This window comes from Thermobia domestica, chromosome 11 (genome assembly GCF_964235325.1).
Source record: "Thermobia domestica chromosome 11, izTheDome1.hap1.1, whole genome shotgun sequence".
NCBI lineage: Eukaryota > Metazoa > Arthropoda > Insecta > Zygentoma > Lepismatidae > Thermobia > Thermobia domestica.
In genome coordinates this window covers 260,491,664-260,504,296 of record NC_137464.1, presented here as the reverse complement: position 1 = coordinate 260,504,296, position 12,633 = coordinate 260,491,664, and the positions used below count along the sequence as shown (strand labels likewise).

Sequence of the window (12,633 nt, the reverse complement as noted above, 5' to 3'; positions counted from 1 at the left end):
ATTGTTAGCATTGGACTAATCTTGGTATACGTTTGTCATAGTAATTGGCAAAATTTTGAATAGCAACTCCCATCTTCCTCAGCACTATTAAAACATCAGCAATAAATTGAACACATTACATGCTATCCAGCCGTGAACAGAAGTATCAGAACAAAAGCGTTTCTTCTAGAAATAAAAATGTGTACAAATAAGTCAATATTAGCAGCAGCAAAACGTACACTTTAAAACTTGCACAAAACCACTATTATGAAACATTTCTTGATATTCTAAGCCTCGTCTTGTGCATAACGCGATGGATTAAATACATTTTCTATTGCTTATTCGCTTATCATAAGTGTCTATTTTAGTCTTAGGAAGATGGAATTCTCATTGAAAATGTTGGCAATTACTATATGACAGACATATACCAAGTTAATGTTTGTAATATATATATATATATATATTATAGTAATTGGAGTAGAAATGGTGTCAATTCCTGTATTTAAGTAAATAGAATCGTATCTCTTGGTGCCACGTGGATTGGTTGCGTGGAGTTTAGCGTCCTTCTTCAGCACGGAGACTATATGAGACGTAACTTATTTGTATTAAGCATAGTATTAGTAAACATATACATATAAAAAGAAGAAAGAAAAGTCAGCACAATGTTTGTAGAAATAATAATGAACTCCATGCTCATGTATACCACATTCCTGCAACTTAGTTTAAAGACTGTCAATAATATTGGTTTGTGGTTCTGTAAAAATAACTTAACAACATCATATCTTACCATTAACCTCAGAACACTTAAGAAAACCCTTTCAACTGTTTAAGGTTAGTGTAAAGGGACAAGTTTTGTCGATAGATGTCACTACAGTCTTCGTATCTCTCCCATGTACTTTTTAGGTTTCACGAAAATTTACAATTTCTCTTACAAATTTCACCCAAGAGACTTCAAAATTTTAGAGAAGGAACTGCATAACCTATCAAACGGAACAATCCGTGCCGATTTTTTATTTAGAATTTTCTTCGTTGTTGAAACAGTTCCATTGTTAAAGGTTTGGATATTCATTTCAATAATCAAGCCATTTCAACATTGAACAAAATTCTAAATAAAAAATCGGCACGGATTATTGCCTTCGATTAGATTATGAAGTTCCTTTTCTAAAAATTTGAAGTCTGTAGCTTGAAATTTGTAAGAGAATTTGTTAATTTTCGTGAAGGGTCAAAAATACATGGGAGAGATACGAAGACTGTAGTACCATCTATCGGCAAAACTTATCCCTTTAAACCAACCTTAATTCGACGCGCGGAATATGTTACAGAATCCTTGGCGCACAAATTCTTATGTGTTCCTTTATTGTTAAATGGTTGACCGAATGAAGTATTGTAAAAAGTTGAAGCTTTTTTTTCTTCTTAATTTCTTGAAGGGTATGATTGACAAGAACAGCACGTTGAAGCTGTTGTATGTAACTCCAGAGAAGTTGGCGAAAAGTAAGAGGTTTATGACAAAACTGCAGAAGATGTATCAATTGGGACGTTTCGCTCGTCTTGCAATTGATGAAGTCCACTGCTGTTCGCAATGGGGACATGACTTCAGACCAGGTAAGCTGATGAGAGGTTATCATACTAGCTTTAGTCATATTATTACAGAGTCCTTGAGTTTACGAAGTCTTGCATGTTCCATTATTGTTATTAATAACATGAACATTAGCTAGGTGCCGTGTATATTAAGGAGACAATTTTTATTGAAAGGGGAATATTATTAACTTAGAATTTACAAGTTAGTGTAATATTAAGAGCACATTTAAATTATAAAAAGAATGATGAAAAGTTTTTTTTTTTTTTCAGCGTTCCGTGTTTCTGCTCTGAGGCTAAGGAAAATGTAATGATAATGAATGAGATGGTGGTACTGTATTAAGAAAATTAGAGGAAACAGGAGAACCCCGAGAAAACACATGAACACGAGAAGACAGTATTCCAATAGTTTAGTAGCAGTCAGAATATTTCAACTTTTGATGCAAAGAAACTAAAACCACCCAAAATCCATCAAATAAAAATACAAATCTGCTGGTTCTGGAATAGGAAAAATATATTTTTTGAATTTTTTTGAATATTTTGATCATCAACACCAATGATCAAATTAGAGAAAGAAGAATGGAGAGAACACAAGCTCAAACGAAAATACAGTACTGATCAAAAGTTTTCGGACACTCTGGATTTTGAGTGATCATCTACTGTGAACCTCTTTTTTGACACGAGAACTTTACCACCCATGCGTCAGGTACTTCTGTCTAAAATGCATAAAATTTGAAGATAGTTGAATCGAGATTTGGGAAATATTGTAGATAATACGTTTAGTTATAATTCTTGAAATTAAGAATGAACCAAAAACATTTTGGTATAGATATTGCATAGCATAAAGGAAAGTGTAGAAGATGAGGCAACGTATTCATTTTGAAAAACATAAACATACAGGGTCAGAGCAGTAACAGAAATTTGAAAAAAAAATATTTTTTTTTTACTTATTTTGTAGTCTTTATACCAGGTACATTGTTGGTGTAGTAATGTTTAAAATGACAGAAGTACCATATTGTGAAAAGTGTTTACTACTACCTAAATACCAGGGGTGCCCACAAGGGGGGCTATGACGCAAACTGCATCATTGAAATATTTGGGGGGGGGGGGTAAAAATATAATATGTTTGAGGGGGTGTAAAAATTAATCGAAAAGAATTTTTTTCATGGAAGAATACCTATGGATAGACAATTGGGGGGGGAGGTGCGTCATGGACATAAGGGGGGGCACCACTGTATATACGACATTCTTTGCTTGAAAAAACGAAAAAAACACTTTTCATGCCCACCACTATTGTTGTTTGTCTTGAAACAGTGAGTGACATGTTGACGTCCCCATGAAATTCCAGCAATCAATCAATCAATCAAGTAGCACATGTTACTTGTGATGTATTGGCTCAGTAATAGAGCGTTCGGCTCTTTATGAAAGTGGTTTGTGTTTCGATATAAGTCCAAGTAAGTTTAAATCTTCTCAAGATTCTCCTATGACCTCATCACCTTTTACGTGCATGTTTCACACCTCACGATGTATCTGTGCAACGCTAAACCAAATATTTACTGTCACCACGCATTTTACCATTTAATATCTGCTTTCTTTATCACCATCAAAATTATATGAATTCCTTTCATTTCAGATTACAAATTTCTTGGTATAATGAAAGCCATGTTCCCGGACGTCCCAATCTTAGGACTGACAGCAACCGCTACATCAAAGATTACGCAAGATGTCCAAAATATTCTAAACATTCAAGGTTGTTTGATACTGAAGGCGTCGTTCAACAGGCCTAATTTGTATTATGAGGTAGTGTGGATGTGGATTTTATGGTAATAGTAAGTTCTTTTGTCAGACTGTTAGTTGCATGTTGTTTATCAGTAACAAAAAAATATTGATATCGTCATTATCGTTATTATATTTTGTCATTACGAACAGTTTGTTAAAAATTGGGTAAATTGCATTCATTGCTGGCTGCTGCAATCTTTTCTTTTCTTCTTTGACATATCCTTCTTTAATATCCTCAGTGAGTGTTAGTCTAATCTTCTTTCTTCTCTTCTTCTTCTTGCGCTGCTTTCTACGTTCTATTGTGCCTTCTTTTCAGTCTCTCAGAATAAAATTTTTTATGAAATAATGGCAGTGGCGTATTTACGATTTTGTTTCGGGAGGGGCTTTGCTAACTTTCGAGGGAGGGGGGAGCTTTGCTTGAAAATGTGAAAATTCTGCAAGATATTTCATATGCTTTACTATAGTAAGTAAGATTTCGAGGGGGTTAAGCCCGGAAGCCCCTCCCCTAAATACGCCACTGAATAATGGCCTGAATTTTTTTTAGTTTAACATCCCACACTTATGCCCTTTAGGCTAAAGAAAACTGACGATTAATAAAACCGAATGATTGTTAAAATTAAATATTTTGTGCTTCCCACCGGAAATTGATCCCGGGATTACCTGCTTCAAGAGCATACGCGGTAGCCACTATACCAGCGGGAAGAACTAAGGAAGATGCATGCTTATTATTAGAAAAAAGTTCACCGTATCTTACATCCCGAACTTTAGAACCTAGAGAGCACTTTTTCAGGCCATCTCTGGCTCCTTCCTTAATACATCTTCAACTGCTATACCGCCCGCTAAAGAAATGTAGTTATAATTTCTGTCTACTCAGCGGCGCAAATTTCTCTTCAACATTAGGGGGGGGGGGATTTTTTTTTTTTTTAACCGATGTTTAAAATATTTGTGAAGTTGAAAAACAATGCTGTGGAGGATTAGGGGAGCAGAGTTGTCTTCAACATTGGGAGATTTGAAGTTTATTCTAGGGAGGATAACAATTTCATCTCACTTTCCTTTGTGGCAATCGGAAACAAATCATTACCTTTTTCCGCAAAAAACACATTTCAGATCGAATTATTGGGGGAGGGGGGACAGTCTCCCCAGTTGCAAGATTGGGGGGACATGTCCCCCTCATCCCCCGGGATATGCGCCAGTGTGTCTACCCATAAAAACCTATGCTTCAATGTAAAATCTTTGTAAAGAGGAAAACGTTAAACCAATCCGCTTTATTAAAATTATTTTGTGTGATGATGCGAACAAGTTAAAAATATATTTCACAGCTGGAAGAAGTTATTTTCTTCTGTAGTTGCGATAATCATAAATGTCAAAAAATAGAACATAATGTCACTGACAATGGTAATAGAAACTATTGTGTTAATTTATACCGATACACATATCACCAAAATTGAACCGTCGAGTTTTACGTCCCCGAGATTTAAAGCAGACGGTGATTATGAGAATAAATGAAATAATAGAATGAAGAAAGTGAGAAAAAGGGAGAACACAAACACACACACACACAAAAAGAAAATTATAGAGTATGTCCACTAGAAAATCTATTTGGCGTGAGCTCGGATCAAACCAAGCATCTCACACACCAGAGGTGAACGCTTTGCCTCTGAGCTTCATATAACACTGATAGTTGTCTACTTGTTTCAGAAGTAATTTCAAACACACAACAACAACTAAATGATTTGCATCGCTTTTTTTTTTTTAATTCATAATTATCGCAACTAGGAAAGAAAATACCTACTTCCAGAAGTGAAACACATAGTTATTTCCATTCTCACTTTCAGATATTTTCCATGTAATCCAGTATTTACGTCATTACACTAAATAATTTTCATAAAGTTTGAAATGTTTTAAACAAAAGTTCTACAGGAATTTTATAAAAAGTAATGAGACTGAATAAACGTATTGAAAATATCTCTACAAATCATTAAACTGCTTCAAAATTGGATCCTTGGGCGTCGACACACTTCTGCCAACAAGTTTTATACTCTTTGAAGATGCCCTGGAACTTCTTTTCCAGAATATCGTCCAAGCTGCACATCAAAGCCGCTTTGAACTCTGCTACGGTCCCATGCCGTTGTCCTTTGAGGGCTATTTGCACTAGGAAGAAAAGGAAAAAGTCTGCCGGAGTCACATCGGCACTGTAGTGAGTCTGGAAAAGCGTTGCCATGCCGTTCCGGGCCAAGTAGTCATTGACTGCGAAGCAGATGTGCCTTCGTGCATTACCATGATGCAGCTTCCAATTGACGATAATGTCTGGCCTCAGTCGGTTAACCCTTCCCTTCAATTTTTTCAGCAGTTCTGCGTAGAAAGCCCCGTAACTGACTCAGATACAAATTCAGAGTAGACAAAGAAAACCATGAGTATGGCCTTGTCCTTCGACCCGCTCGTTCGATCCTTTTTTGAGGCAAATCTGTTGTGAGCCATTCGCCACTTGGGCGTTTTGTCTCTGGGTCTGAGTTCAACATACCACACACACTTTACACATTGTCTTGGTTTTGCTCGTGGATGAACGTTCTGTGTGGGTTCGTCTTTCGCTCTCTTGACCTGTTTTAAGCTCTTGTCCTATCTCAAAAGAGTAGCTTTTGATAGGCTTTTACTCCCGAACACTTGCTAGATTATGACTAACATCTCCATAGCTGATTTCCCGAGCCCCACACAGAATTTAATAGCGTAGCGCTGTTCAATAGGACTTTGCATTTTTTTTTTTTTAATTCTTATTTAGAAACCCACACTCTCTTTTCGTAAACCTTCAGTGTTTCAATCCTTGCTTTATTTATTTACTTATCTTCACTTATTATGAACCTAAATAGACCACTATTGGCAGTATTCTTTCCGTTCTTCATAACGTTTTTTCATATTTTTGAAACTTTAAATTCAGTTTCCATTCTATTCAATGAGCCTTGATTGAGATTAAACGCCGCATCTCTAGTTCTATTAAAGTAGGATTCATAAGTGGAAGTTCAGATTTGTGATGTCTTACGAAGCATCTGTACCATATTAATGGAGCGCTTAGAGGTAGACAAATGTTTAGATAATCTTGATGCCGCAGGTTCTTTTCTAAGTTTTTAATCCTCGTTATTGGATTTCTTTTATACTCTGATCAAATTTAGAAACTAATTCACAGTTCAAAATTACATGGAAATTTGTGTTAAGAAGGGAAGCTAATAAGGTTATTAAGGTCATTTAGAGAAGTGGCAGTCATAAGCTTCATGGTGGTAGTTACAAGTGGAGGGTTTCTGTAGAAAGGGACTACTACAGCACAATGTTGCCGCGTTGTAACGTATGTTCAGAAGTATTTGTCAACCGAGGTGGAAGGAGCAAAACGGACGCCTCAGCTGAATACTCAGTGCGTGGCAATGGGGGGCCGCGGTGGCTCAGTGGTAGAGCGTTCACTTCTGGTGCGTCGGGTCCCGGGGTCGATCCCATCTCCCGCCAAGTGAACTTTGTTGTGGACATACACCGTGTACGTAAGTTTCCTCGGAGTTCTCCCGTTTCCTCCCACTTTATTCATTCCACTATTTCATTTATTTCTCATAATCACCGTCTCCTTTAGCCTAACCGGCATAATCGTGGGACGTAAAACTCAAAAGATTTCATTTCATTTCATTTTTCAATGCGTGGTAATAGGACAACCTGTTCCCCTCCAAATGTCAGTTCGTTTCCAGTTTGATTAGTCTGGTTATTCCGATATGTTGAGTCGATGCGTAAGTTCTAGCGGTTTTCTTTTGGGTTGACAAAAATGCGGCATGAAGCGATTGTTTATCGTTATTGCGTTGTTTTACCGTAGTTTGGAGTTTGTGTGTTGTGAAACACGGGTTTTCTTCATTGTGAACGTATTATTGTGTATATTTCAGACAAACTAATATGGGATATCAAGTTGAGAAAAGTGATCATTTCCGTTGCATTTTACTCTTCGAGTTTAACCGAGGATCCAGTGCAGCAGAAGGTGCGAGAACAATTTGTGCAGTGTACGGGAATGAAGCAATTCCTGAAAAAAACAGTACAGAAATGGTTTTCTCACTTTCGAGCAGGACGGTTTGACTTGTCTGATGATCCACGTTCTGGAAGACCTTCAGATTTTGACGAAAGTCGCTTGAATTATTTGCTTCATGAAATGTATGCAATATGAGTGACAGTAAAATGTATGCAATGTATTGTTACACTCGTAGAATATGTTAATGTTATGTCTATGTTGTATTTGTATTTGAATTAACAGAACAGCAAAATAAAAATAAAATATAAGGACCGCACGAACTTATGCATCGACTTAATAAGTTAACTGAGTTAGGTTACTAATTAAGTCCTTGAGGATCTGAGATGGTCCATATAATAATTGTATTTTGTAGTCACTTTCTAATTTCATCGGAGAATTAAGCACTACTTTGAAACCACTATTGTTACCCTCCTTTGTACTTTTCTGAGCGTACCAGAGGACGAGGTACGCTTAAAATTGAAACGTAGTATGGTAGACGGATGGTAAGTAAGTTTTGTTATTAGATAAATGTAACAACTTGCCCATATACAATAATTTGGACAGAGGGTTACTGTAATACGTTCATATTTCCTTCTGTGAACGATCTGACTTCTTGATACGAGGGCAATTTGAAAAAAAAAAAAAAAATGCTTTTGCACACGTTCGAGAAATGGCCGGGAAGAGCGACGTCTGTCCTGTGGCGCTGTGTGTGCAGTAGTTCAGTAAAGAGTGAGTAGGGGAAGAAGAAAGTTGTGTTGCAGTTCCCCCTTCCGCTATAACAATTGAAAACGAACGCTCCAATGGAAAAACCCGCCAAATGTGAAATGCGTACTGTAATACTATTTTTGAGCGCGAAAAAATCATTCGGCAACTATGAACTGTGTGGTGTTTACGGACCAAATGTGATGAGTAAAAGTTTCGTACGTGAATAGTGCTGCATGTTTAAAGATGGACGAACTGATGTGCACGATGCGGGAAGAAGTGGGCGCCAATCTATAGTAAGTAATGAACTCGTACCGGAAATTGACAAAACTGTCCGTGAAGTCCGTTGGTTCACAATATCTGAACTTTATGTTCGCTTTTCGACTACAATCCTCTGCAGGCACATGAAACAGTAACTTGCGTGGGACCGCTTCGACAATGACAATGCGCTTCACAGTGCTGTTAGCAGATGACTTCATTCCCAGGCGAGAGATTTTTTTGCAGAAGGAATTTCAAACCTTATAAAACGTTATGACAAGTACCTCAATTTGAATGGTAAATATGTTGAAAAGTAATGTAGTGTTGTGCTTTTCTAATGCGTATAATAGAAGTTCTGTGAAGTTCTGTATCTGTGAGTGTATGTCATTAATAACCAAACGAGCGTTTTTTTTTTTTTTTTTTTTTTTTTTTTTTTTTTTTTTTGTCGAATTGCCCTCGTACTACAGGAAGTCACAGCACCTTTATTGTTGAAGGAACATTAATTGACGTATGCATTTTCTTGTTACTTTTTTTTTTTAACAACTATAACATACCAACAGCTATCTTGTGAGTATGGTTAGCTTACGCATCTTCGGCGCGAGAGGTTCACGTTCGACTCCCAGTGAGAGCTCAATGGATCGAGTCCCACATTAAGCTCTAGGTCCATGTCTCATATAGTCTCGGTGCTGAAAGGAATCCAACATTATCACGCAAAGTTCTGTTGCTAGCTGCTGTTGGAAATTAAAGTGGCAACAGCTATGTATTTGGAGTGTAACACCCTTTTTCAGTGCCGAAGCTCTATAAACTAGTCTTGCAGTTTATCGTGAATGGTGATTGGATTGGATTTTTCAACGCCCCTCTCAGCAGTAAGACTATATGAGACATAGACATACATGAGTTTCCACTGGGAATCGAATCCGGGTCCCACACCGAAGAGAGACACTACCAACTTGTATCACTATCAATATTCCCCTGCGAAGATAACTATTTGAAGTAGTAGAATCTGAGTGAAGCCCATCGTGTTTAAATGGTGAGCGTAAAGAAAAACTAGCTTCAGTTCTTGAAGGGAATGAATCTAGCTGAAATCCTGCCTTAGATTCTAGGCTTACTTCTTATGTATTCCTACTTCTGCAAACGGACGTTGACAAAAGACTGTGAATCCAGATTCTTTCTAAAGGTACCTTGTATATGAAAAAAAAAAAAAAACAATCGTAGCACTCCTGAACAATTAAATTCTATATTGTAACTTAAACTTTTAGCTTGTTATTTTTAGATACAAAGTGTCAAAAATGGCCTATATTTATCTTTTCGCAGGTTAGACCAAAATCGTCTGTTCACAAAGAATGCCTAGATGAGTTGGAGCAGTTGTTAAAGCGACGTTTTAGAGGCCAGTCTGGTATTATTTACACTACATCAATCAAGGACTCAGAAGAGTTGATGACTGACTTGAGGAAGAGGGAGCTGCGTGTTGGGTGTTATCATGCCAACTTAGACGCTCAACTTCGAAGCAAAGTACACAAGAAGTGGATGAGTGGAGAATATCAGGTAAGTTCTAAGTTTTCAGTGTTTCGAAATTGCTGGTTTTAACAGATTCTGACGTCGAAGAAAAATATATGTCAACTGAAATATGAATGTTAAAGTTTACAGTTGGGTGGAACGAAAACCAAGTGAGGAGAAAAGAATCATCTTTAAGATGTTATTAAAGGCAAACACGCATTTTAAATCTAATTATTAAAAAGCAAAGTGAAACAGTTTGTTGAATAATGTGTAAGAATTTTCCTTTACTGTTTCGACCACTTCTTCTGGTCTTGTTTACTAGATTACGTCAGTCACTTCATAAACTTCGATTCACTTCATAAACTCATTTTGTTCTTTCGACAAAAGGATTCTAAAAGTGAAATAAGGCAAGGTGTCTACTAGTCTGGAAAACGTGGAAATTCTGGAAAATTTAGGGAATTTGTTAATGTCTGCAAAAGCCAAAGAGTTTTCAGAATTTTCTGAAAGTTTTAACGAAGGGTAGATTGATATGGGAAAATATTCAAGCATTAAATTTTATAGCTAGAATACTAAAGAACAAATAACTAAAATATTTCAAATCAATGTTCTGCTACAGCAGAAGTCACTATATAGCAGGGACTCGTCAAAGGAGAGTGACGTTCTTGCATTTGGACCTAGTGCTTACTGATCTCCTCGTAAAATATATAATTTGTGTCCTGAAGATTACAACAATGGGAAAAGAATCAAAGGCACGGGATTTGGTTTAATGTTTGAATTTCCTTTATATGATTTTTAGCTATTCACTAAATGAAAAAGTAAATTCACGTTGTTGTGTTTCATCTGTGCGCAGGATGGTGGGTATAGGGAAATTACGGCGAAATATGGAACACCAAAATTTATGTCAAAGAACACACAAAAACTAGTTAGTAACTTTGCTAATTAGAGTGTTTCCGGCGTCATTTATTGTTTTAAATGTTCACTAATAGCAAAATGCTATATTAAGTGCTAATTAGTGTGCTGCATTTTACTAAAATACAATGTCGAAAAGTTTCTCAGTTGCTGTGGGAACCTGGAAAAGTCAGGGAATTTTATTTGTCCGAAATAGTAGATACCCTGATAAGACCTCTTGTTATTAATAATAATTAAAAAGAAAGGAAGAAAACTGCGATTTTTTTAATGAAAGAACTTATAATTGAACATTCTCCCGTAAATACTGACTTAGGCGTTGCTTATCTATGCTTGATGTAATTTATACATTTAACTTTAAAGTTCTGTGCAAAAATTAAGTGGTAATTAGTGATACAAGAAATTATTGAGTACTAGCTTTAATCATCCATCGTAGTCGGGTCTTAATTCACAACTGGAGGATAAAAAGAGTAATCACCCATCGTTCGTTGCTGACCCTTAATTCAGGACATCGATTGAAAGGGAGGAAAGAAATGTTTTTACTTCATTCCTTGTTTTTTATCTTGTGTTGTTATATAAACCCGCACATTCATGGGCTAATGAGGGTTGCATACGTTTAAGCGTTCTAAAAAAGTGCGAGAAAGATGCTTTATGTTTCCGCATAGATTTTCATCCCCCTAAGCCGAAAATCGAAAAAAAGGTCTTCGTACATAATGAGATCTGGTGAAGATTTATCTGTATACCAAATTTGGTACCTTTTAAGACATTCCTTTTTATGAGAAAATCTAATGACACATTATTTTATATGTAAGTATAGACGAAACAATTACAATTATGGATTATATAACAATTACAGCATAAAAGATGTTTTCAGTAGTTAAGCACCCACGTACAACGTGTTAACTTTAGATCTCAAAGTATTTGAGTTTTAGTGTATTACAATAGTTATATATTCAATAAATTTTGTTTATGTCCATAACTAAAATTTAATTTTAGCACATGGGTTTAAAGTTAGGTGTATAAGTTACATGAAGAAAAGAAGAAGTAGCGCTTAAAATATACTCTCATTTTGCTAGGGCCTACAGTACTTTCACATTATTAGTACAGGGTTATTCATAGTTTTCTGTGCGGCGCGGCAGTCCTTAACATGTGGCATGAAGTCTTCAAAATACAAAGCTTAAAAGTGGTTCGCACAATAAACGAAAAATTGTACAAGACGCTTGAAAGCCGCCCAGCCACTGAAGAGGTTAATGAAAAAGTTGAAATATATTTGGATGTAGAGAAATAGGGAAACAACGATTTGTTCTAATACACTAAAGGCGAACGATCCCAGCTTCGATTCCCGGTGGGGACACTCGTTTGAAAAAGTGTGAAAGCTTTTTGAAGTCAGTCATTTTGAGTGACGTTTTCCTGGATTTTTCTCATTCACACCAGGCAAATGTGGGGATTGTAGCTAACATTATGGTCCCAGGCTACATCCTTCCTTCCCCCAATCCTTTCTTCCTCCTTTCCCCGGATAATGTGATCGCCGAGGGACGTCATCCCTCAAATGTGACGGGCTAACATGGTCATAGATGCCAAAAGCCCAGAAATCTAATTCCTAGTCCTAATGTAATGCACTAAATTAATTTTTAATGTTGTTATATATGAATAGTGTTTCGTAATCAAGTATTAAAAAAAAATTCTTGCACTAAACACTCGTGTTCTCTTCACACAAATAACTCAATTTTAGTAATGAAAATTTTGAAGGAATTCAGATGGAAAGAAATGGAAAAGGTGCGTAAATTGATCCCACACATAGGTGCTTATAAAAGTCAATTTGCATGAACCTTCATTATCCTGGTTATTTTAAGGCAAGGGTGGCTAATTTATAATGCGCTATGTGTCAGAATAAAATAGGAACCATATTA

General features: G+C 36.4%; 1 protein-coding gene across 1 annotated transcript in view; it reads left to right on the top strand.

The window, feature by feature from the left end:
• Positions 1-12,633, top strand: part of LOC145664992 (ATP-dependent DNA helicase Q1-like) — a 69,138-nt gene that overhangs the window by 15,575 nt on the left and 40,930 nt on the right. The window contains exons 5-7 of the mRNA XM_081732173.1: positions 1,407-1,581; positions 3,188-3,354; positions 9,635-9,865. Of these exons, the coding sequence (XP_081588299.1) occupies positions 1,407-1,581; positions 3,188-3,354; positions 9,635-9,865 (573 nt within the window). The remainder of the gene's footprint in view (positions 1-1,406; positions 1,582-3,187; positions 3,355-9,634; positions 9,866-12,633) is intronic.